The sequence below is a fragment of the Hippopotamus amphibius genome, chromosome 11, assembly GCF_030028045.1.
Source record: "Hippopotamus amphibius kiboko isolate mHipAmp2 chromosome 11, mHipAmp2.hap2, whole genome shotgun sequence".
NCBI classification, from domain to species: Eukaryota; Metazoa; Chordata; class Mammalia; order Artiodactyla; family Hippopotamidae; genus Hippopotamus; species Hippopotamus amphibius.
Window position 1 is genome coordinate 52,996,438 of NC_080196.1, and position 27,298 is coordinate 53,023,735.

General features: G+C 37.5%; 1 protein-coding gene across 1 annotated transcript in view; it reads left to right on the top strand.

Annotated features, from left to right (window-relative positions):
* Positions 1–27,298, top strand: part of NEK10 (NIMA related kinase 10) — a 267,865-nt gene that overhangs the window by 212,454 nt on the left and 28,113 nt on the right. The window contains exons 30-32 of the mRNA XM_057700444.1: positions 18,226–18,263; positions 18,363–18,506; positions 21,557–21,561. Of these exons, the coding sequence (XP_057556427.1) occupies positions 18,226–18,263; positions 18,363–18,506; positions 21,557–21,561 (187 nt within the window). The remainder of the gene's footprint in view (positions 1–18,225; positions 18,264–18,362; positions 18,507–21,556; positions 21,562–27,298) is intronic.

The window sequence follows — 27,298 nt, forward strand, 5'->3', positions numbered from 1 at the left end:
ATTCCTTTTTATGGCTGAGTAATATTCCATTGCATGTATGTGCCACATCTTCTTTATCCATTCCTCTGTTGATGGGCATTTAGGTTGCTTCCATGTCCTGGCTATTGTAAACAGTGCTGCAGCGGATATTGTGGTACATGTTTCTTTTGGCATTATGGTTTTCTCAGGGTATGTGCCTAGGAGTGGAATTGCTGATCATATGGTAGTTCTATTTTTAGTTTCTTAAGAAACCTGCCTACGATTTCCATGGTGACTGTACCAATTTACATTTCCACCAACACTGCAGGGGGGTTCCCTTTTCTCCGCACCCTCTCCAGCATTTATTGTTTCTAGATTTTTTGATGATGGCCACTCTGACTGGGATGAGGAGATACTTCATTGCGGCTTTGACTTGCATTTCTCTAATGATTAGTGATGTTGAGCATCTTTTCATGTGTTTGTTGGCCTTCTGTATGTCTTCTTTGGAGAAATGTCTATTTGGGTTTTCTGCCCATTTGTGGATTGGGTTATTTGCTTTTTTGGTATTAAGCTGCATGAGCTGCTTGTATATTTTGGAGATTAATCCTTCGTCAGTTGCTTCATTGGCAAATATTTTCTCCCTATTCTGTTCCATTGATTTATATTTCTGTTTTTGTGCCAGTACCATACTGTCTTGATCACTGTAGCCTTGTAATATAGTTTGAAGTCAGGGAGCCTGATTCCTCCAGCTTCGTCTTTCCTTCTCAAGATTGCTTTGGCTATTTGGGGTCTTTTGCATTTCCATACAAATCGTAAAATTACTTGTTCTAGTTCTGCAAAAAATGCCATTGGTAATTTGATAGGGAATGTGTTGAATCTGTAAATTGCTTTGGGTAGTATAGTCATTTTCACTATGTTGATTCTTCCAATCCAAGAACGTGGTATGTCCCTCCATCTGTTTGTATAGTCTTTGATTTCTTCCATCAGTGTCTTATAGTTTTCTGCATACAGGTCTTTGGCCTCCTTAGGCAGGTTTATTCCTAGGTATTTTTTTCTTTTTGTTGCAGTGGTAAATGGCAGTGTTTACTTAATTTCTCTTTCTGCTTTTTTGTTGTTAGTTTATAGGAATGCAAGAGATTTCTGTGCATTAATTTTGTATCCTGTTACTTTCCTAAATTCATCAGTGCTAGCAGTTTTCTGGTAGAATCTTTAGGGTTTTATACATATAATATGTCATCTGCAAAGAGTGACAATTTTACTTCTTCTTTTCCAATTTGGATTCCTTTTATTTCATTTTCTTCTCTGATTGCTGTGGCTAAACCCTCCAAAACCATGTTGAATAATAATGGTGAGAGTGGGCACCCTTGTCTTGTTCCTGTTCTTAGAGGGAATGCTTTCTAGTTTTTCCCCATTGAGAACGATGTTGGCTTTTGGTTTCTCATATATGGCTTTTATTATGTTGAGGTAATTTCCTTCTATGCCCACTTTCTGGAGAGTTTTTATCATAAATGGATGTTGAATTTTGTCAAAAGATTTTTCCACATCTAGTGAGATGAGCATATGGATTTTATCCTTCAACTTGTTAATATGGTGTATCACATTGATTGATTTGTGTATATTGAAGAATCCTTGCATTCCAGGGATAAACCCCACTTGATCATGGTGTATGATCTTTTTAATGTGCTGTTGGATTCTGTTAGCTAGTATTTTGTTGAGGATTTTTGCATCTATATTCATCAGTGATATTGGTCTGTAATTTTCTTTTTTTGTGACATCTTTGTCTGGTTTTGGTATCAGGGTAATGGTAGCCTTGTAGAATGTGTTTGGGAGTGTTCCTCCTTCTGCTATATTTTGGAAGAGTTTGAGAAGGATAGGTGTTAGCTCTTCTCTAAATGTTTGATAGAATTTGCCTGTGAATCCATCTGGCCCTGGGCTTTTGTTTGTTGGGAGATTCTTAATCAGTCTCAATTTCAGTGCTTGTGATTGGTTTGTTCATATTTTCTATTTCTTCCATGTTCAGTCTTTGAAGATTGTACTTTTCTAAGAATTTATCCATTTCTTCCAGGTTATCCAATTTATTGGCATATAGTTGCTTGTAGTAGTCTCCCATGATCTTTTGTATTTCTGCGGTGTTGGTTTTTACTTCTTTTTCATTTCTAATTTTGTTGATTTGCGTTTTCTGCCTTTTTTTCCTGATGAGTCTGGCTAATGATTTATCAATTTTTTCTATCTTCTCAAGGAACCAGCTTTTAGTTTTATTTGCTGTTGTTTCCTTCATTATTTTTCATTTATTTCTGCTCTGATCTTTATTATTTCTTTCCTTCTGCTCATTTTGGGTTTTGTTGTTGTTGTTGTTGTTGTTCTTTCTCTAATTGTTTTAGGTGTAAGGTTAGGTTGTTTATTTGAGACTTTTCTTGTTTCTTGAGGTAGGATTGTATTGCTGTAAACTTCCCTCTTAGAACTGCTTTTGCTGCATCCCATAAATTTTGGATCATCGTGCTTTCATTGTCATTTGTTTCTAGGTATTTCTTGACTTCCTCTTTGATTTCTTCAGTGATTTCTTGGTTGTTTAATAACATATTGTTTAGCCTCCATGTGTTTGTATTTTTTATCGTTTTTTTCCTGTAATTGATATCTAGTCTCATGGCATTGTGGTCAGAGAAGATGCTTGACATGATTTCAGTTTTCTTGAATTTACCAAGGCTTGATTTGTGACACAAGATATGATCTATCCTGGAGAATGTTCCATGTGCACTTGAGAAGAAAGTGTATTTTGCAGCTTTTGGATGGAATGTCCTATAAATATCAATTAAGTCAAGATGGTCTTATGTGTCATTTAAAGCTTGTGTGTCCTTATTTATTTTCTCTTTGGGTGATCTGTCCATTAGTGTAAGTGGGGTGTTAAAGTCTCCTACTATTATTGTGTTACTGTCGATGTCCCCTTTTATGGCTGTTAGCATTTGCCTTATGTAGTGAGGTGCTCCTATGTTGGGTGCATAGATATTTACAATTGTTATATCTTCTTCTTGGATCGATTCTTTGATCATAGTCTTTACTTTAAAGTGTAATTTGTGTCTGCTATGAGTGTTGCTACTCCAGCTTTCTTTTGACTTCCATTTGCATGGACTATCTTTTTCCATTTCCTTATTTTCAGTCTGTATGTGTCCCTTGCTCTGACGTGGGTTTCTTGTAGACAGCATATATAAGGATCTTGTTTTTGTATCCATTCAGCCAGTCTTTGTCTTTGAGTTGGAGCATTTAGTTCATTTACATTTAAGGTAATTATTGACATGTATGTTCCTATTACCGTTTTGTTCATTGTTTTGAGTTTGCTTTTTAGGTCTTTACCTTCTCTTGTGTTCCTGCCTAGAGAAGTTTCTTTAGCAGTTGTTGTAAGGCTGGTTTGGTGGTGCTGAATTCTCTGAACTTTTGCTTGTCTGGAAAGCTTTTGATTTCTCTGTCAAATCTGAGTGAGATTTTTGCTGGGAAGAGTATTCTTGGTTGTAGTTTTTTCTCTTTCAAGACTTTCAGTATATCCTGCCACTCCCTTCTGGCCTACAGAGTTTCTGCAGAAAGATCAGCTGTTATCCTAATGGGTTTTCCCTTATATGTTATTTGTTGCTTTTCTCTTGCTGATTTTAACATTTTTTGTGTGTGTTTAATTTTCATTAATTTGATTAATATGTGCCTCAGTGTGTTTCTCCTTGGGTTTATTCTGTATGGGACTCTCTGCACTTCTTGGGCTTGATTCAGTATTTCCTTTCCCATGTTGGGGAAGTTTTTCACTATAACCTCTTCAAATATTTTCTCAGACCCTTTCTTTTTTTCTTCTTCTTCTGGGATGCCTATGATTCGAATGTTGGTGCCCTTAATGTTGTCACTGAGGTCTCTGAGACTGTCTTCCATTCTTTTTATTCTTTTTTCTTTTCCTGCTCTGTGGCAGTTATTTGTATGCTTAACTTTTTAAGAAACTACCAAACTATTTTCTAGAGTTGTTGTACCATTTTTGCATTCCCAGTTTGAGAGATTTGAACTCACATTTTGACATTAATGATAGTATTTGGGGAAATCATCTTTTATTTTGATGTTTGCATCTCTCAAATGATAAGTAGTAAGAGGGAAAATGGAATTGACTTTTCATGGTCAAACTCTCAGAAAATATTACATACTTCAAAAAAAATAATCATATGAAATAAATATCCTTATTATTAATGCTTGTTATATGTTTTGTACACATGGACAGAGTTAGCCAAAAGCTCAGGTAATGGCTATGTTAAGGAAAAAGCAATTAAAAATTCAATAATTTGTACTTTCTTTGAAATTTCCAACTTTAATCATTTTCAATTATCTAAGTGGTGAAAATCTCCTGCCTCCATTACTACTTGCTGGAAGAAAATTACAAATGAGCTGGGCCTTTACCAGCTTCTGTCTGGGTTTTATAGTCTCACTCACTTGATATATATGCTGATAGATCTAATTCAATAAGTCATAGCATTTTATTTCAGTTTACAAATAAATTTTCCTGTATAGTGGAATTTACTAACACACACAAGAGCTTCACCTCTTTGTCATGTATACTCAAGTCCTAGTAAGCTTTGGTCATTGTATTATGACCTTCTATAAAATCCATTGATTCACCAATTAGTATTTATTACTGTGTGCTGGCACATACCAGACTATGCCTGGTCCATCTTTGCATTCTCCAGGGCACAGTGTATTGCATATAGGTGCCAGTCCACAAATATTTATCAATTAGTAGATGCATGACTGTTTTCTTAGCATAAATTCTGTCTCTCTCTCCATAATTGGACTACAACCTTACCTCCTGGCTTGAACGTACAGCCTTTGCCATAGTCAACAGCTTAAACCCTTTTTAAGATCCTGTTGCTCAGGCAATAAGATTTTTCCATGCATGCTTGCATCTGTGGAAAGCAACAGGTACAGGGTATAGTTGGCAACCTGGTTTGAGACATCAGATATTTTCAGTATCAGAGATGCCTGTGGTTCACAGCTTCTTTGGTGAATCAGTGTATGCATAACTGTATTCAAGGACGTGTGCCTGACTCTAGTCTTTGTGTATAAAGATGATTGTGGATGCTTGTGACCATCCAGTATCATACATATGACTGGAAAGACCTTGTGTGATCTCAGGACCTAGGGATCTTGTGTCCCTTTAGCGGAAGTCTTGCTTATTTTGACTTGCAGCTATAGAGAATAGAGACCACCCACTCCTTTTTCTTAATGCATTTTCTAATAATCCAGATCTAGTTTCACTTAAATTGAATAAATACTTTTGTTCACTGCTTGCCAGAATTAACCTGGCCTAGTAGCTGGTGTCACAATCAAGCAGTCTTACAAAAACAATTTAATTTGTATTCCTTTTCTATGACAATTCTAAAATTTCCTGGCTTATTGCTTATTAGCTTTTTAGCTGTTATTGGAGCCACAGGAGCACTATTCCACCTTCCTGCAGTGATACCAACTCCATTACCATTAAAAAGCCCTTAATGAACAGGAGAAGGCAACCCTACATAATGTCACTTGTTCACAGGGACACTCATAAGAGTGTCACCACCTGAAAGAGACTTTCAAGCTGTAAAATGCTCATGAGCTCAGATGGTGTGGTTGCATCATCTTAATGTTGTAAGCCATGCCTCTCATTTTATAAGGCTACATATTTCTTTCTATCAGCATCAAATAGTATTGACTCCTTTTCATAATTGAATTAAATGATGTGATGCACTTACAATGCATGTGCAAATATCTCCTTAGATCAGATATACATTTAAAAGAATTTTCTGAGGTATAAAATTCTAGACTCCTTCTGCTTCATGACCAGCACTCCTCTGACAAAATAGTTATCCAAATAATTTACCTTACACTTGAATTAATCAGTGAAAACTTGATTTAAAAAATTACAAAGCTAATACCTCCAATTGCCACCTTAAGGTGATCAGGTAAGGTGAAAGTTGTAGGCTAACACTCACTCTCAGTGCTTCAGTTTCTGTTTTGGCTTATGAATTCTGGATGAAGTCACACTAGATCTGAAGAGAGATGGAAGTGATGACCTTTCAGAATTTTTTAAAATCTTCCATTTCTTTGAAATTCTGTTTTATCAGCCTGAAGGGCTATTGGTCAATGATCATTTCAAAGCTTTCAGGAGACACAAGCTTCATTATAAGCCTTTTCACCATAAAACATTTTTTGGAATGTTTTGTTTGTGTTAAACCATTTCTGACTATTTTCCAGTTAGCAGTGTTGTAGGAAACCACCCTCTGATGCTGTAATGTTCTATTGGACATAAGTATTCAATCTGGTTCAATCTAGAGGCAGACTTCCCTCAGGCTGTGCTTAATTTCAGTCTTCTGTCCATTGTCCATCTTTGTGGACCCAATAATTTTATGGTTAAAAGTTGTCATTTACAGTTAAGAGCCTGTTCTATTTTGAAATATCAGATGACTGTGTTTTCTTATGATCTAATTTCCAGAGAAATAAACAGTTTTTCTGCTATACCTATGCAATCTTGCAACTTCCCAAACTGTAGGGACAGTTCCTTTCCACCATCCCATCTCTAGTGCCTAGCACACTGCCTACTCACAGTGGGCACTGAATGAATATTTTTGAATGAATGAATGAATGTGTGATGGTTGTTTTTAAAGATTCCCTGAAGTTTCTTAAGGAGGAATTTAGGATTACATAAAGGGGCGGCAAAGTAGAAAGCAACGCAGCATTGCCAGGGAGGTCTATTTTACACATACCCACTAGCACAATTTTTTCCTTAAACAAAATATCTTTTTTATTGAAGTATAGTTGATTTATAATATTGTGTTAGTTTCAGGTGTACAGCATAATATCTTGTAGTATGTTATAAGTTATTACATGGTAATGGCTATAATTCCCTATGCTATACAATATATCCTTATTGTTTATCTATTTTATACATAGTAGTTTGTATCTCTTTTTTTAAAGTTTTTTTTTATTGGAGTATAATTGCCTTACAATGTTGTGTTAATTTCTGCTGTACAATGAAGTGAGTCAGCTATATGTATACATATATCCCCTCCCTCTGGATTTCCCCCCTCCACATCCTACCCATCTAGGTCATCACAAAGCACTAAGCTGAACTCCCAGTGCTATATAGCAGTTCCCACTAGCTATCTATTTTATACATGGTAGTGTAGTTATGTCAAACCTAATCTCCCAATTCATCCCACCCTCCTCTTCCCCACCAGTGTCCACATGTCCATTCTTTACGTTTGCATTTCTATTCATGCCCTGCAAATAGGTTCACCTGTACCATTTTTCTAGATTCCACATATGTGTGTTAATATATGATATTTGTTTTTGTGACTTACTTCACTCTGTATGACAGACTCTAGGTCCATCCACATCTCTACAAATGACCCAATTTCATTTCTTTTTATGGCTGAGTAATATTCCATTGTATATATGTACCACATCTTCTTTATCCATTCATCTGTCGATGGACATTTAGGTTGTTTCCATGTCCTGGCTATTGTAAATAGTGCTGCAATGAACATTGGGGTACATGTGTCTTTTTGAATTATGGTTTTCTCAGGGTATATGCCCAGTAGTGGGGTTGCTGGGTATAGATTCTTGCTTCTTTTCGTTTAGAGAAGACCCTTCAACCTTTCTCTTTTTTTCCCAAATTTATTTATTTATTTTGGCTGAGCCGGCTTGTTGTTCTGGATGCAGACTTTTAGTTGTGGCATACAGACTCTTAGCTGTGGAATGCATGAGGAATCCATTTTCCTGACCAGGGATCGAACCTGGGCCCCCTACACTGGGAGCATGGAGTCTTACCCACTGGACACCAGGGAAGTCCCCAACTTTTCTTTTAGGATAGGTTTACTATTGGTGAGTTCTTTTAGTTTTTGCTTGTCCAAGAAATTCTTTATTTCTCCTTCTATTTTAAATGATAATCTTACTGGGTAGAGCATCCTAGGTTACAGGTTTTTCCTTTTCAGCACTTTTAATATATCATGCTACTCTCTTCTGGCCTGAAAATTTTCTGCAGAGAAGCAGCTGATAGCCTTATGGAGATTCTCTTGTATATGATTATCATTCTCAAGCTGCCTTTTGAATACTGTTTTACTTTTGCCATTTTAATTATTATTATTATATTATGATATGTTTTGATGTTGGTCTGCTTGTGTTCATCTTGTTTGGGACCCTCTGTGCTTCCTGTTCCTAAATATCTATTTTCTTCTTCAGGTTTAGGAAGTTTCAGCCATATTTTCTCAAATACCCTTTTGCTCCTTTCTCTCTCTGTCCTCCTATAATGTGAATATTGGAATGCTTAATGTTATACCAGAGATCTCTAAAATTGCATTCAATTTTCAAATTTGGTTTTCTTTCTACTGTCTGATTCAGTTATTTCCATTATTTTATTTTCCACATCATATATGCATTCTTCTGTATCACCTAGTCTGCTATTCATTTCTTCTAGTATGTTTTCTGTTTTTAACTATTGAGTTATTTATTTCTGATTGGGTCTTTTTTATATTTTAAAATGTTTAGTGTTGAGACCAATTCTTTTCCTTTATTCAGTTATTTTTTTTAATTAACCATGTTTTAAATTTTTTTCTGGTAAATTGTTTATTTCTGTTTCATTATTTATTTTTTCAGGGGTTTTCTTTTGCTATTTCAATTGAGAGTAGTTCCTCTTTTTATTTAGCTTAACTTTCTCTGCCTCTATGGATTTAAGTGAAACAGTTATCCATTGCAGTCTCGAAATGGCTGTTTTTATGTGGAAGCATCCCTTTGCAGACTGTATGTACCTCCCTTTGATGGGAGAGCTGGAGTTGATGGGATTGCCCATCACACCTTTCCTCAGGGTGTGCTGATAGCTATCACGTTGGTAGGGGATGGTGCTGGAGATGGAGGGGCTAGAGCTGACACGGGATCTGAAGCAGGACTTCCTCTCTGCTCTGTGGCCATCAGTGCCCTGTCAGGGGTGGGATCTGCTTTCAAATTGCCACAGCAGAAGCCCTGACAGTCAAGCTCAAGCTGGCTCTGTTCCCTTTCAGTGTGTTTTTTTCCCTTGCCTGCACCAGGACCTTTGCCCCAGTGGAATGGAGTGTGGAAACAAGTTGGTAGGCATCTGCAGCTCCACTCAGATGCAGACTCAGGTGCAAGCCCCCTTTGTCTGTCATGGCTAATCACTTCTCCCTGCATCTCCCCTCCACCACCATTTGTGGAGCCACTCCACTGGGCTAGCAGAGACTTATGTGGACTCTTGGTGTGTGTCAGAGGTTAGCTGTGGTAGAGCAGCCCCCATCACAACCTAGGATGCTGGATTGCTGCTTAAGTAAGCACCAGCAGTGGCCACTCCTGGGCTCTGCCCTGGGACCAGGTTGCCTCTGTGTCCCAAGGTCAAGTCTTTTCCCTGGTCCTGGCCACCCTAGATCCAGTGCCATGCTGTTTTGTGGAGTAAGCAGGGCCAGAGCACGCACTTCTCAGGAGCAGAGTCCAGACTTCTCCCAGACCTTCTAATTTTCACAGTGGACCTCTGACCAGCAAACAAGACTTGGTGTAGAAATGCCAGGGCTGACACACCCAGCCTGTGGCTAAACCCACTCACTCCACAGGGTGGTTGTCCACCTGTGCAATCTCCTTTTTCCTCTGAGTTCCCTCCCAGGGGCACAGGTCCTGGATCAACCACTTTTCCTCCCTCCTACATGATTTGTGTGTATCTTTCTTATAGCTTTGGTTGTACCAGAGTCCTTTTGCCAGTTACCATTTAGTTTTCAGTGAGAATTGTTCCACATGTAGATGTATTTTTGATGTGTTCTTGGGGGGAGGTGAGCTCTGTGTCCTCTTACTCTGCCATCTTGATCACACATTTTTTTAATTTATAAAAATGTTTGAAATTTTGGATTTTCAGGACTGCTGGAATGGTCATCTAGTTAACTCAGTATGTGCACTGTCACCAGCTATCAAGATCACCTATAAACTTATGAATAAAAGATTTCCACCAGCTACAATTTTATTCAATTTTTTTTTCAGAAGAAGAAGGATTAATTACTTGCAGTGAGTAAGGAGAACACTGGGGATCTTTCCCAAAGCAGTGTCTCCCAGACAGCAAAATTGAGGAAGTTCCATGAAGGGGCTTGGATGGGACAGAGTGCAGGCTTTAGTTGACTGAAGTTATGAGGGTCAGAAAAAGTCAACATCATCATTTCCTAGGTTCCAGTTGATCTAGTGGTTGAACACTTCAGGCCAGTCTTTATAATTGAAACAGAACTGGAAGTCTTTAAAACTGATATATTCTCTTTACTGTTGTTACTTGCCTGATAACAATGACTTGTCCCTGCATTCTTTTGTTCCTTTAAGATCATGAATTACTGAGACCTGTTCAAAGACAAGCCGGACTTAGATCACAAAATGGCTTAGGCCAAAAATGGATTCTTTTCTGTCAAGAAAGCCACGCCTGGTTCTCTTTCTCTGAGGAGCCCCTATCCTCTCTGCTTATAAAATCCCCTTTTGAAATGTTTCACTCCTCCATCTTGAGGGGTACAGGGCTGAAGGCCTGTCTTCTGTAATTGCTTCCTGTGGAGAATGCATTGTAGTCTCCCTAGTTAGAGTAGTGAAACTCTTGCTTCTGGACCTAGGTAAATTTGGGGATCCATTGAAGTAGTGTCTGAATCTCACTTGATAGCATTATTCTCGCAGGTATAGGAGAGGCAGAGGGGGAGAGACTAACAATTAACCATGACCTAGCAATGTCATTAGCAGAGACGTGAGCCAAAAGCCCCTTAAACCAAACTATTTTTGTAATATTTTCCCTAATCTGGGAAGGGGAACATTCAGAGAGGTTTGATTTTTCATATGTGTATAGGGTGAGTCACATTATAAGACTCTTTAGGTGTAAAAAACAGCATTTGATATCTATTGTAGCATAAGTGCCTCCTTGCTAGGCTGTTAAAACATCAAGAGCCATGCAATTTTATTGGGCCATTTTTTTTCATCATAGAAACTTAGTTCAGCAGATGGACAGCCTGATTACTATCATTTTAAGGCTTGCTGCATAAATTTCATTAAGGCCTCTCCGTGAGTGATGAGGTCCTCTATTTTTGACTTCTAAATGTATTTCCCTCCTTAATGACCAAAAGCAAATGTACGATGCATGTTCGATAGGCCACAAAACAGGGCACTCTAGTCAGTAAAGTTTAAGTTAAACTGTGTGTAAGCCAGAATGACTTCCCCATACCTCAATATGAAAATTTTTCCGTCATTTACCCATTTGATTACAAATCTTTCAATAAACCAAAATAATTGTTCTTTGGTGCCAGAGTGGTTGCTGCCAACCTTGGGTCCATCATGTCCCTCGGTGCTGGGCCTCCTTTTTGTTAATTCATAGACATTATCTACAATGTGGGGAAACTAATCAGATATTTTAAACAAGCTCAGAGGCATGCTAATGGAGAAACATAGGGCCTATTCCCAAGTCATGGGGCATCTGATCTTCCTCTAAAGATAGATTGCTATGATAAGCTTCAGAAACAATCTTAGAATATCTTTTTGATAATGCAGTTAAACTTTAAAATTATGTAACTTAATGACAAGGAGCTATCTGGGAGATGAATCTTAGACAGTAAATACAGACCTCAACTAACAAAACTAGAATTTAATATCTACTGAGACATAATCTTTTTCTTTGTAAATTTACCATCATTTTTTACCAAAAATATCCTACTTAAGATTAATTTGTCTGCAAATTAAGTCTGACTTCAATAAACTTTGCCTCATTACTTATGTAAGGAGTCTGAGACTGAACTTTTAAAAAAAGCCTCTCAGGGCCACGAAAGCATGTACCAGACTTTGCCTTACAGATTTGTGTGAATTTTTCCCTTTTTGAGGTTTCCAAAATATCACCAGTTAGGAGGTGACCTTCCTTGTTTACTGCATAAAGCTACTGGGAATTTATGAGTTTCCAATTTCCAGAGGGATTGGGTAAAGAGAGAAGATAAATGTTTCAATTCCACTTACAGGAGTGTAATTTACCAAACTACTGTAAGTCATAATTAGCTGGAGAGGAAGAATTTCCTTATATCTGGAAAACATTAAAACCAGTAATAATTTTGACAAAAACCCATAAAATTAAAAGCATATTTACCAGTTCACTCAGTCATATGTAACTAATCCCTTTTGTTAACAGTTTTATGAGGCTATCAGAGTTTCCATTGATTCTTTAATTTATTTACCTAGTTCAGCAGTATGACCTGAAATTTATCAGAAACTTGTACTTGTCAAAAAAGTCTTTTCTGTGAATCTTCTTGAAGATGAAGTATTTTTGTAAAAACATCAGAGTAAAGTAATATGTCTATGAATGACAAAAGACTTAAAAGCTGATGCTGTGAAATCCATCTAGGGGTGCAGATTCATGATCTCCGAAGGAAAAGAATTTCTCCTCGGGATCAATAACAAGCAGCTGCTCAGGTTTAAGTAGCAGAGTAACAGTTTATTAAGGAGAGAAAGTACAATAGCTTCTGGCACAGACACCAGGAGGGGGTGGAGAGACCCATGATGGAGTCCGTACATGCATCTTATATATCCTAAAAAGAGGAGTTAATTAGAACCCCACCTCCTAGTTTGATAGAGTTACCTCTAACAATAGGAATTTACAACAGCAATAGATTGAGTACTAAAAACAATGACTTTAGCCCTAAGATTAAGGATTGATTGTTCCCCAGGAGGGTCATGACATTCATCAGAACTTAAAATTTCTTAACTCAGCCCTTAGTTTACAATCAAGATTACAAAGGGGAGTTGCAAGAATCAGTCTTAAAGGAAGGAGTTTTAAGCTTTAGATCACATTCCCAAGTCTTCTGACCTTCCCCACCCCCTCCCTCCCCCCCGACCCCCTCCCTCACCCCCCACCCCCCCACCCCCCTCACCCCCGGCCAGTCAGGCCTTGAAGCTCTCACAGCCATGTTTAAACACCTTACCACAATGCAATTGACAAAGGAATTTGGTTATAATAACTAGAATTATGACTGATAACATTACACCAAGACATATTCAAATTTTAGGAACTTTATATAATTTCTAGGATGTTTATATTAATGACATTTACGCATAGGGTATAACTTTGGAAAGCTTATCACTCATGTGATAATTTCTTTCCATGTAATTTGACATATACCAAATAATCCTAGTTTGTTTAATATTTTTCTCTGCATTGCCTTAGGGGCCCTCTGAAGAACCTTATAGTTAGCTGGAGGTCAAAAGGACTTTAATTAGAATTTGATATTTGGGAATTTTGTCAAAACTATCAAAAAGTTTCCAAAGACTTGGTCAAATAGATCATAGGTCACTGTGGAACAATACTTATTCATTTAACCAAAGTGACAAAAGATTTCAAAAGCGAACACAGATCATTTAAAGGCAAAGAAACTCACACAATCTGTTATCAAATGCAATATTCCAAGAAAATTGTTGTCTTTATGCAGGAAGACACCAAATCCAGTCCTGCACCAGCCTACTCTTAATATAAAAATTCATTTACCTAATTAAATTTAATCCAATCTTAGAAAATCCTGACCATATACAAAAGTCTTTCCCCAGTGTTCCTTTTCAAGCAAACCGTCTACAATTTTCTGTATCTCTATTATTTTGTACCTCACTTTCTTTTCTATTCAGAAATAATCAGCTATAGAATAAAACTACCTTTTTTCTTTCCAAACAAAATGCAGTTCCATTCCTCATACCTTCTTTTACTAAAACACACATCTATTTTCTTGGTGTACTGAAATGTTTTCCTTATTATTTTAATAGCTTTAATTACATATATTATAATTTTAACCCTTAAAAACCTTAATCTCTAGCAAAAGCCAAGAAACAAGTAATTGTGAACTGTTTGTCAAACCAGCATTTCCTAATTGGAAAACTTATGAATATATTCTATAATCTCTAGAAATTTTTTCTCATATCAGAATTTCTTGCCTCACTGTGGTACATGTCTTTAATAAACCTGAACATCTTTAGTTTTCTCCCATAGGAGGACAAAAGTAGATAAACTTAGACCTGTTTAGCAAATAATGTTCCAGTATTTTATTTTATTTGAAATAACCTGGATAGTCAATAAATTCCTATCATTTAATTTAATTTAGCAAAACTAAAGTTTCAAGTTACCAAAATCAGGAGAGACTATTTAGGATAAACATTCCCAAAATGTAATTGTTTTTAAGTTTAACTAAAGAAACCTCTTATCTCATGTACATTTAATTTACTTAGGATTTCATTATACCAGGTTATTTTCCTTGGTGACAAATTTGACTCGGTATAATAAAAATATTATTCTTAATACTGATGACTTCAACAACATGTCTATATTAGTGAAACCAATAAACAAGCTTGATTTTGCTCATTAAAGATTAGTCCTAGATCACATGACCCTGAAATTTATTCTGGCCAGTTTTCTTTATATTTAGAAATATTAATTTGTAAGCACATACTTTTCTTTAGGTCAGTTAAATACAGCTCATCTACAAGTTCATTTTTATATAAAGACAGACGGAACCAGAGATCTCCTAGCCCCATTTTAAAACTTAGTTATGAACTGGGTGTAATAATATAAAACATATTGGTTTATCATGGTTGAAATAAGTTAAACATTTTTAAAAAGACCTCTTTCCCCTTTATCCCCTCAGTCTCAGGAATTACAGATGGTCTAGATGAGTGTTCCTGAGAGCCCTCATAGAACATTTACATCTCAAGGCAAGAAGTCTGAAAGACTGATTTACCTGTTCCCAGATGACTCAGTTGGAGTCTCAAATGACCCAGTTTGAGTCCTGGACAACTTAATGATAAGGACCCAAAGTTCTGAGCTACTTGTGGGGTCCTCAGATTTCCTGGGGAACACAAACTGCATTTCCTGAGCTCAGCCTGGAACCATATTTCTTAGGGGTTCTTGTCTCTGAGAGAGGCTTCCAGAGAACAATGGTGGGGAATGACAGGGAGGAATGGACCCAAAAAAGACATATACACAGATCCAAGTTCACTGATCAAGATGAAAGACAGAATAACACTAAAAACATGCTCTTGGACTCCTAATTGTATCCTGAAGGTAGGAGTGCTACAGGGATTGGGGCTGTGGATGATTTACATGTTCCTCTGGTTGCATGGACATATGCTTCAGGTTGGCCAGGAGCCTAGAGCCAATCTACCCAGATCTATGATCAACTTATCCTTTCATGGGACTCTTCAAGTTGTGTGTGCCCTGAGGGGTCTTCAGTGCTTGACCTGGGCCCACAATTGTGGCAGAGACTTGAAAGAGCAGTTGGACAAGCAAAATCACATAAAACAGAAATCCTTCCAAATTCACTGATGCAGACTTGACACAAACCAATGGCAGAAATTGAAACTAAAGACACAAGAAACAAAGAAATGGTCTTACTGTGCAGTGGCCTCCAGAGGACTTTGTCCAGCCCCACCCTTTACTCACCTAGCCCTCTGCTAGAATAGAGTTGGTCCAGCTCCTCACTCACCTGGCATTTCTGGCCAAGTAAAGCCAATGACCTTGTGTTGGGCATCCCCAGGACACTATCCTGATCCATGACAGGCATCCCCATCAAAGATATTTCAGGGGTGGGTCTTTTCAGATGAGTGCTCACAAATCAAATGCTTGGCTGTTATCAGATCTCAGACTTATACCAGTAGGGCTCATTGACCCAAAGGTTGAGGGCAAGGGCTAAATCACCCTGTTCTTTTGGCTGGCTGCCTGTCAGCCTTGAGTCAGAGAGCCCTCTCACTGGAATTGTTACCAAATTGGTCACCTGGAACCACACCCAAGTCCTAGCCAAGGCTGAGACCGCTTGTCTCAGCCAAGGAGGTTCTTTTTCATCTAAGATTCACACAGCCAGTAACAAAACCAGTGCTGAAACTGCAATAGCACAAGCTTTATTCAATGGCCAAAGAATGGCACAAATCCACTTCTTTGTCTCACAATCCCTCAGACTCTTCGAGCAACACAGGGGTGTCTCACAATCCCTCAGACTCAGAGCTGACCTCCCAGACTGGAGAAGACAGGGATGTCTTGCAATCCCTCAGACTTTCAGAGCCAACCTGGACAGACCAGATTAACTGTGCAGTTCTTGAGTCATCCCCCTTGAGATGGGGACAGAGCCCTGAAGCTGATTTGTGGGGTAAATGCCACTCACCTCTCCAAAAGGACTCTCCAGATCAAGAAGTCCAGAGCAGCTGCTGAGCCAGTTCAACAAGTTGAGGTACATGAAAAATCAGGCACCAAGAGGGATTTTCCTATGCCTGTCCACTCAGACTCCCCCAGCAACACAGACAAATTCACCCAGGTGAGCTGCTGCAGCCCACTGCGTTGCCTGGTGGAAGCTAGAGGAACCCAAATGGGTTAGTGAGAGGTCCCACTAGAGTCATCACAACTTGTTACCTGGAAAACTGGGCTCACCTTTTAGTAGGTGTTGAGCCAAAAGACACAACCAAGACAAAGATCAGGAGAAGGAAGGGTTTATTACTTGCAGCAAGTAAGGAGAACACCAGGGATCTTTCCCAAAGCCGTGTCTCCTCAACCTTTAAGATAGTGGGGTCCATGAAGTATCGTTGCAGCTGTGTGGCATGACTGTCAGCCTCAGTCATAATGTTTATGAAGACAGTCTTCTGCAGAAATGTCTGGAATGCACTGTCACATATGGAGGCCACTGGCCACACGTGACTCGAGCAGCTGATATGTAGCTGGTTTGAGGAACTGAATTTTAAATTTCATTTAGATATTAACTTAAGTGTAAAAAAGCTAATTAATATTTATATTTAGTACATGTTGAAATAATATTGGTTAAATAAAATGTTACTAAAGTTAATTTCACTTTTTTCTTTCTAATTTTAAAACTGTGGCTACCAGGAAATTTAAACTTATGTTTGTAGTTTGCGTTATATTCTCTTGGCAAATGCTGGCCTTGTCTGGAAGGCTAAGGGGAAGGGCTATGCACTTGCCCTTCCTGGGATGCAGCCTGTGTGCGAGGATGTGAGTTGCTCCTCAGCTTAGTTCTGAGGCTCCTGCGCACACACATATGGGCACTGCTGAGATTATGTCCCTCTTTGAAAATATGAGGGCATGGGCCATCCTTTTTCTTTATCTAAACATGCCACCTTATTCCAGGGGTAGGGGGAATGTATTACCTAGGCAAAGCTGGTGAGTTTCATTTAACTTTCAAGGCTCTGGAAATATGAGCTGGGGATGGGACAGAAAAAATAAATAGGATCAAGAGAGGGCTGGTTTTGTAGGGGATTAGAAGGATGGGAAAGGGTAGGGAGGGAACTCACAGTTGGATGCACAGATTTTGGTATTATTCTAGTAGTTAAGTTGCATGGTGGGTAAATGAGTGCCAAATTTGTTATGCTTCCTAACTTAGGTGTGTGTTGCATGTATGTATCAAAACTTCTGTGATCAAAATGAAAGGGTTGGAGGTAAGAAAATTTTCCATCATGTTTATTTGTATTTGAGTCCCTATATTCATTCCTACTTAGTAAACACCTATCATGTGGCATATACATAGAGTATGTTTAATGTACTTCTGTTGCATTGCATTAAAAAGTGTGGTTCTTATAATTTGTCATGGCATAGATGTTTCTTATTTCATTAAAAGAAAGCTATTAGGAAGTTGGCTCTAGATTATAGTAGAAAAAACAAGGTTGAAGGTTATTTATGGCTGTCCTTAGTAGGTCTAATGAACCTTCCACTAGGTGGAAGGCACTGGGACCAATTTGCAAAATGTTCAGGAAATCCAGAACTTTAGGGTAGGGTAAAGTAAGTGATGTTACTAACACTGAGAACTTAAGGAATAAAATAGTCCTCTTAAATGCAAAAATCGTCTTATTTCATAGGAAGAGTTATAGTTTCCTCTTTAAGACAGCAAGAACAAAGCATGGAAAATACTACATGTAAAATTTTAAATGTTATTTCTTTTTAATACAAAATAAATGTTTCAAATTTAAATGTAACAAGAAAATCATTCAAGGTACTGTACTAAGATTTAGCCTCATAATTATTCTTAGAGCATATAAACAACTGTGATAAGACAGGATTCTTCCATTGGTCATAGATGTCAGTTCTGTCAGTTCAAATATGTCTTTTCTCTCTTTATTAAACTCTTGAGGGTGTCTTGAGGAAAAATAAACCTATATTTTCATATGTAAACCATAGCGGGGTATAAGCTTTCAGTAAATTTAGTCAAATTCAAGTTGAATAAATTCTTCTACTTCTGTTTTCAGAGACTTCCCTGGTGGAACAGGATCAAGACCAAGACCAGGTAATTTAGTGCTGGCAGCAATAAGAGCATACACAGCTCCCCTAAATTCAGTGCAATTCATGCTACAGTTTCATATCTTTCCCCCTTTTATTTCTTCAGCTTTGCTGCCTCTTGACCTGCTTCTGAAAGTGCCACCCCTCATGCTCAGGGCCCACGTTAAGGAGTTAGAGGCCAAGTTAGTGACGGGATGGCAGTCGCATAGCCTTCCCACTGTGATACTTCGCAATCTCAGAGACCATGGTAGTACTTACTAGATCAAGTTGATTTCAAGCACACAATGAGTGAACACAGAATTATGGTTGGGCCTGAATGATACTTGGGAGGTAGCTTTAGTGCAAACAGCAGGAGAAGCTTGTTCTGTTTGTCCATCATTATTAGTTTGGCAATTTAACAATATCAAAATGCTTTCTGTGTTCACTTATTTGATGAAATATATAGGCTGTTTTTCTAAAATTTGTGTTTTTGCTTTGGTAGGAATGTTAACCAGTTGAATTTTGATGCTTACAATGCATACCTACTAACAAAAAAATAGTAACTATGTTTTACATACATATTTCTATAAGCTCTACACCTAAATGGTATAAGAGAATAAAGCATATCTCTTCTTCTGTCTCCTTTACTCTGACACAGATAATTCTTTTTAGTTATTTTTATTTGATTAAAGCAATGTTATATCACATTGTTTCTCTAATAATGTAAAAATTAGGGATTCTTAGAACATAAAGTTTAAAGTAATTGAGAAAAAAGAGTGTGTTCATTACTATTTATAATTTCTATTAAAGAGGACCAAAGTTCAATAGTAATATTAAAGTTTTTAGCTAAACCTGGACAATTCAGGAATAAAACTTAGTGGCTATACTTTTAACATATGTGTATGACTCCTGAGTATAAAGTTCTATTTTACTATTTTGGTTAATTTGGATTTATTGCTTAATGTTATTTTTATTTTGTCTTCCTTAATTCACATTCTTTTGTAGAGTTAATATGTATAGTGTACCTAGGACATGTGAATTAATTTACTGTAATATTAGTCCATGTCTCCACATTTATTTTATTTCATTTTTTTATTTTAGTTTTATTTTTTAAAGAACTATTGAGATATAATTGACATACAATAAATTGCATATAAAGTGCACAATTTGATATATTTTCTTATTAGTAATGTATATATGGCAATCCCAATCTCCTAATTCATCCTACCCCAATCCACCCTCTCCCTGCTTACCCCACTTGGTGTCCATATGTTTGTTTTCTACATCTGTGTCTCTATTTCTGCCTTGCAAACCAGTTGATCTGTAGCATTTTTCTACATTCTGCATGTATGCGTTACTATACGATATTTGTCTTTCTCTTTCTGACTTACTTCACTTTGTATGACAGTCTCTAGGTCCATCCATGTCTCTACAAATGTCCCAATTTCATTCCTTTTTTATGACTGAGTAATAGTCCATTGTACATATGTACCACCTCTTCTTTATCCATTCTTCTGTCGATGGACGTTTAGGTTGCTTCCATGACCTGGCTATTGTAAATAGTGCTGCAATGAACATTGGGGTGCATGTGTCTTTTTGAATTATGGTTTTCTCAGGGTAAATGCCCAGTAGTGGGATTGCTGGGTCATATGGTAACTCTATTTTTAGTTTTCAAGGAACCTCCATACTGTTCTCCATAGTGGCTGTATCAATTTACATTCCCACCAACAGTGCAAGAGGGTTCCCTTTTCTCCACACCCTGTCCAACATTTACTGTTTGTAGATTTTCTGATGGTGCCCATTCTGACCAGTGTGAGGTGATACCTCATTGTAGTTTTTATTTGCATTTCTCTAATAGTTAGTGATATTGAGCAGATTTTCATGTGCCTCTTGGCCAACTGTCTGTCTTCTTTGGAGAAATGCCTATTTAGATCTTCTGCCCATTTTTTGATTGGGTTGTTTGTTTTTTTGATATTGAGCTGGATGAACTGTTTATATATTTTGGAGATTAATCCTTTGTCTGTTGATTCGCTTGCAAATATTTTCTCCCATTCTGAGGGTTGTCTTTTTGTGTTGCTTATAGTTTCCTAGCTGTGCAAAAACTTTTAAGTTTCATTAGATCCTACTTATTTATTTTTGTTTTTATTTACATTACTCTAGGAGGTGGGTCAAAAAAGATTTTGCTGTGATTTATGTCAAAGAGGGTTCTTCCTATGTTTTCCTCTAGGAGTTTAATAGTGTCTGGCCTTACATTTAGATCTTTAATCCATTTTGAGTTTACTTTTGTGTGTGGTGTTAAGGAGTGTTCTAATTTCATTATTTTACATATAGCTGTCCAGTTTTCCCAGCAACACTTATTGAAGAGGCTGTCCTTTCTGCATTGTGTATCCTTGCTTCCTTTGTCATAGATTAGCTGACCATAGTTTATCTCTGGACTTTCTATTCCATTCCATTGATCTGTATTTCTGTTTTTGTGTCAGTACCATATTGTCTTGATTACTGTAGCTTTGTAGTATAGTCTGAAGTCTGGGAGTCTGATTCCTCCAGCTCCGTTTTTTTTCCCTCAAGATTGCTTTGGCTATTTGGGGTCTTTTGTGTCTCCATACAAATTTTAGGATTTTTTTGTTCTAGTTCTATAAAAAATGCCATTGGTAATTTGATAGAGATTGCATTGAATCTGTAGATTCCTTTGGGTAGTATAGTCATTTTCACAATGTTGGTTCTCCCAATCCAAGAACATGGTATATCTCTCCACCTGTTGTGTCATCTTTGATTTCTATCATCAGTGTCTTATCATTTTCTTTTTATTTATTTATTTATTTATTCATTTATTGGCTGCACCGGGTCTTAGTTGCTGCACATGGGCTTTCTCTAGTTGTGGCAAGCAGGGGCTACTCTTTATTGTGGTGTGTAGGCTTCTCATTGCAGTGGCTTCTCTTGTTGTGGAGCATGGACTCCAGGCACACAGGCTTCAGTAGTTGTGGCACATGGGCTTACTAGTTGTGGTGCATGGTCTTAGCTGCTCCACTGCATGTTGGATCTTCCTGGAGCAGGGATCAAACCCAGGTCCCCTGCATTGGCAGGCAGATTCTTAACCACTGTGCCACCTAGGAAGTCCAGTGTCTTATATTTTTCTGAGTACAGGTCTTTTACCTCCTTAGTTAGATTTATTCCTAGTTATTTTATTCTTTTTGTTGTATTGGTGAATGGGATTTTTTCCTTAATTTCTCTTTCTGATCTTTCATTGTTAGTGTATAGGAATGAAAGAGATTTCTGTGTGTTAATTTTGTATCTTTTAACTTTACCAAATTCACTGATTAGCTCAAGTAGTTTTCTGGTGGCATCTTTAGGATTTTCTATGTATATTATCATGTCATCTGGAAACAGTGGCAGTTTTACTACTTCCCTGCTAATTTGTATTCCTTATATTTCTTTTTCTTCTCTGATTGCTGTGGCAAGGACTTCCAAAACTATGCTCAATAGTAATGGTGAGAGTGGACATCCTTGTCTTGTTCTGGATCTTAGAGGGAATGCTTCCAATTTTTCACCATTGAGAATGATGTTCTCTGTGGGTTTGTCATATATGGCCTTTATTATGTTGAGGTAGTTTCCCTCTATGCTCACCTTCTGGAGAGTTTGTATCATAAATGGGTGCTGAATTTTGTCAAAAGCTTTTTCTGCATCTATTGAGATGATCATGTGGTTTTTATCCTTCAATTTGTTAATATGGTGTATCACATTGATTGATTTGCATGTATTGAAGAATCCTTGCATTCCAGGGATAAACCCCACTTAATCATGATGTATACTGCTTTTAATGTGTTGTTGGATTCTGTTTGCTAGTATTTTGTTGAGGATTTTTGCACCTACATTCATCAGTGATATTGATCTGTAGTTTTCTTTTTTTGTAGTATATTTGTCTGGTTTTGGTCAGGGTGATTGTGGCCTTGTAGAATGAGTTTGGGGGTGTTCCTTCCTCTGCAATTTTTTGGAAGAGTTTGAGAAGGATGGGTGTTAGCTCTTCTCTAAATGTTTGATAGAATTCACCTGTGAAGCCATCTGGTCGTGGACTTTTGTTTGTTGGAAGATTTTTAATCATGGTTTCAATTTCCATACTTGTGATTTGTCTGTTCATATTTTCTATTTCTTCCTGATTCAGTCTTAGAAGTTTATATCTTTCTAAGAACTTTTCCATTTCTTCCAGGTTGTCCATTTTATTGGCATATAGTTGCTTGTAGTAGTCTCTTATGATGCTTTGTATTTCTGCAGTGTCCATTGTAACTTCTCCTGTTTCATTTCTCATTTTATTGATTTGAGTCCTCTCCCTCTGTTTCTTGATGAGTCTTGCTAAATGTTTATCAGTTTTGTTTATCTTCTCAAAGAGCCAGCTTTTAGCTTCATCGATTTTTGCTATTCATTTCTTTGTTTCTATTTCATTTATTTCTGCTCTGATCTTTATGATTTCTTTCCTTTGCTAATTTTTGGGTCTTTTGTTTTGTTTTGTTTTTGTTGTTGTTGTTGTTCTTTCTCTGTTTTCTATAGGTGTAAGTTTAGATTGTTTACTTGGGATGTTTCTTGTTTCTTGAGATAGGATTGTATTGCTATAAACTTCCCTCTTAGAACTGCTTTTGCTGCATCACATAGGTTTTGGAACATTGTGTTTTTGTTGTCATTTGTCTCTAGGTATTTTTTGATTTCCTCTTTTATTTCTTCAGTGATCTCTTTGTTATTTAGTAGTGTATTGTTTAGCCTCCATGTGTTTGTGTTTTTTACAGTTTTTTTTTTTTCCTGTAACTGATTTCTAATCTCATAGCCTTGTGGTCAGAAAAGATGCTTGATGTGATTTCAGTTTTCTTAAATTTACCAAGAATTGATTTCTTACCCAAAATGTGATCTCTCCTGGGAAATGTTCCATGTGCACTTTAGAAGAAAGTGTAATCTGCTGTTTTTGGATGGAATGTCCTATAAATATCAATTAAATCTAGCTGGTCTGTTGTGTCATGTAAAGCTTGTGTTCCCTTATTAATTTTCTGTCTGGATGAGCTGTCCATTGATGTAACTGGGGTGTTAAAGTCACCTACTATTATTGTGTTACTGTCAATTTCCTCTTTTATACTTCTTAGCATTTGCATTATGTATTGAGGTGCTCCTATATTGGATGCGTATATATTTAAAATTATCTCCTCTTCTTGGATTGATCCCTTGATCATTATGTAGTGTCCTTTCTTGTCTTTTGCAACCGTTTTTATTTTAAAGTCTATTTTATGTGATATGAGTATTGCTACTCTAGCTTTCTTTTGATTTCCATTTGCATGGAATATCTTTTTCCATCCTCTCACTTTCAGCCTGTGTGTGTCCCTAAATCTGAAGTGGATGTCTTGTAGACAGCATATATCTGGGTGTTGTTTTTGTATCCATTCAGTTAGTCTGTGTCTTTTGTTTGGAGCATTTAGTCCATTTACATGCAAGGTAATTATTAATATGTATGTTCCTATTACCATTTTCTTCATTGTTTTGGGTTCGTTTTTGTAGATCATTTTCTTCTCCTGTGTTTCCCACTTAGAGAAGATTCTTTAGCATTTGTTGTAGGGCTCGTTTGGTGGTGCTGAATTCTTTTAGCTTTTGCATGTCTGTAAAGCTTTTGATTTCTCTGTCAAATCTGAATTAGTCTGTTAACAGATGAATGGATAAAGAAGATGTGGCATGTATATGCAATGGAATATTACTCAGCCATAAAAAGGAATGAAATTGAGCTATATATAATGAGGTGGGTAGACCTAGAGTCTGTCATACAGAGCAAAGTAAGCCAGAAAGAGAAAAACAATACCGTATGCTAACTCATATATATATGGAATCTAAAAAAATGGTACTGATGAACCCAGTGACAGGGCAAGAATAAAGATGCAGATGCAGAGACTGGACTGGAGGACACGGGGTTGAGGGGGGCAAAGGGGAGGCTGGGACGAAGTGAGAGAGTAGCATAGACATAGATACACTACCAACTGTAAAATAGATAGCTAGTGGGAAGCTGCTGTATAACAAAGGGAGATCAACTCAATGATGCATGATGCCTTAGAGAGCCAGGACTGGGAGGGTGGGAGGGAGGGGATATGTGGATATATGTATAAATACAGCTGATTCACTTTGGTATACCTCAAAAGCTGGTACAAGAGTGTAAAGCAGTTATATTCCAATAAAGAACTTTAAAAAAATCTGAATTAGATTGTTGCTGGGTAGAGTATTCTTTGTTGTAGGTTCTTCCCTTTCATCACTTTACATATATCATGCCACTCCTTTATGGCTTGCAGAATTTCTGCTGAGAAATCAGCTTTTAACCTTATAGGAGTTCCCTTGTATGTTATTTGTCACTTTTCCCTTGTTGCTTTTAATAATTTTTCTTTGTCTTTAATTTTTGTCAGTTTGACTGCTATGTGTCTTGGCGTGTTTCTCCTTGGGTTTTTCCTGCCTGAGATGTTCTGCACTTTCTGAACTTGGGTGGCTATTTCCTTTACCATGTTAGGGAATTTTTTGACTATAATCTTTTCTAATATTTTCTCGGGTCCTTTCTCTCTCTCTCCTTCTTCTGGAACCCCTATAGTGTGAATGTTGGTGCATTTAATATTGTCCCAGAGGTCTCTTAGGCTGTCTTCATTTCTTTTCATTCTTTTTTCTTTACTCTTTTCTGCATCAGTGATTTCCACTGTTCTGTCTTCCAGGTCACTTATCTGTTCTTCTGTCTCAGTTAATCTGTTATTGGTTCCTTCTAGTGTATTTTTCATTTCAGTTATTGTGTTGCATATCTCTGTTTGTTCTTTAATTCTTCCAGGTCTTTGGTAAACTTTTCTTGCATCTTTTTGATCTTTGCATCCAGTCTTTTTTCAAAATCCTGGATTATCTTCACTATCATTATTCTGAATTCTTTTTCTGGAAAGTTGCCTATCTTCACTTTATTTAGTTGCTTTTCTGGGGTTTTATCTTATACCTTCATCTGCTACAGAGTCCTCTGCCTTTTCATTTTCTCTGTCTTTCTGTGTCTGTGGTTTCATTCCACAGGCTGCAGAAGTATAGTTCTTGTTGATACTCCTGTCTGCACTCTGGTGGATGAGGCTATCTAAGAGGTTTGTGCATGCTTCCTGATGGGAGGGACTGGTGATGGGTAGGGCTTGGTGTTGCTTTGGTGAGCAGAGCTCAGTAAAACTTTAATACGCTTGTCTGCCAATGGGTGGGGCTGCTTTCCCACCCTGTTGGTTGTTTGGCCTGAGGCAACCCAGCACTGGAACTTACAGGCTCTTTGATGGGGCTAATGGTGATGGACTCCGGGAGGCTCACACCAAGGAGCACTGCCCAGAACCCCTGCCACCAGTGTCCCTGTCCCCGCAGTGAGCCACAGCTGCCCCCACCTCTGCAGGTGACCCTCCAACACCAGCAGGTAGGTCTGGTTCAGTCTCCTTTGGGGTCACTGTTCCTTCCCCCTGGGTCCTGGTGTGCACACTACATTTAGTGTGCCCTCCAAGAGTGGAGTCTCTGTTTCTCCCAGTCCTGTGGAAGTCCTGATATCAAATCCTGCTGGCCTTCAAAGTCTGATTCTCTGGGTTCCTCCTCCCAATGCTGGACCCCCAGGTTGGGAAGCCTGACGTGGGGCTCAGAACCCTCACTCCAGTGGGTGGACTTCTGTGGTATAACTGTTCTCCAGTTTGTGAGTCACCCACCCAGTGGTTATGGGATTTGATTTTATCATGATTGCACCCCTCCTACCATCTCATTGCAGCTTCTCCTTTGTCTCTGGATGTGGGGTGTCTTTTTTGGTGAGTTCCAGTGTCTTCCTGTGGATGATTGTTCAGCAGTTAGTTATGATTCCGGTGCTCTTGTAAGAGGGAGTGAGCACGTGTCCTTCTACTCCACTATCTTGGACTGTCTCCTCTGTCTTTTTAAGGGAAATTTGTTTTAATAAAATAGAATAAAATTGTCAATTTAAATATGTGTAGCATTTTTTGTGAATGGTTAAAAGCATAGTATTTTCAGGTGGTAATCTGAAAGGTTGAGAGAGAATGCTTTAAAACTCAAAATGATATGGCTAACATTTGCCATGAAGTTGGTAGTTATTAATATTTAAATAAAGAATAAAAAACTTTAAAGATATCTCTTTGGATTTTTATCATTTTTGTTTTCATAAAATTACTAATGGCTATATAAATATATCTTTTGGGATGGGGAATATAAAAATCATGATGGTTCGATAAGATAGAAAAGGAGGAATAAAAATTATCCTACCCAAGATTAGCTGAAGTTGTTCAGGAAATCAAGAGAGTTTGCAAATGTTACAGCCAGACTCCCATCATTACCAGTCTTAAATTTCCTTTTTCTCCCCAGTCCTAACCCACATGATTCATCACATCTCAGTAATCCTGCCAGAGCACTCCAGAGTGCTGAACTGGTTATGAAATCCTGACTTGTCATGATACAGCAGTAGCAGATACCTTGAGAGACTGTTCTGGTGGTGGAACTAAGAATTACCTTTAGTCTAGATGATAGGGTTGGGAATAGCCCTTTAATTTGAAAAGAAGTAACAGATGAGGTGAAAATATTTTTAACATGTAAAATACAATAAAAGGATTAGTAATCAGACAATGTAAAGAGCAGTTACAAATCAATAAGAGAAAAGAAGCTTGGGACACAAACAGAGAATTCACCAAAGAAATATAATAACCTCGTCAGCATTCAGATAAACATAAAATAAAACAAAATCAGATTGGCAATATTGAAAAGTTTGATTATAGTGTTGATCAAGGTATAGAAAAATGGATTCTCTTCAGATCAGAGTGCACACTGATTCAGCGACTTTAAAATGTATTTGTTAAAGTAGGAAATATGTGTATCAAAAGGGTCCAGCTATTTAATTTCTCCTTATTTACCCCAAAAGACCTCTGGTACTACGCACAGTGAGTCACACACACATATATTCACTGCAGCATTATTTATAATCATGAGAAATTGAAAGAAAATTAAGTTCCCATCAAGACAGAAGTGGCTAAGAAACCTATGATGCATGCAGAATGTGTAGTA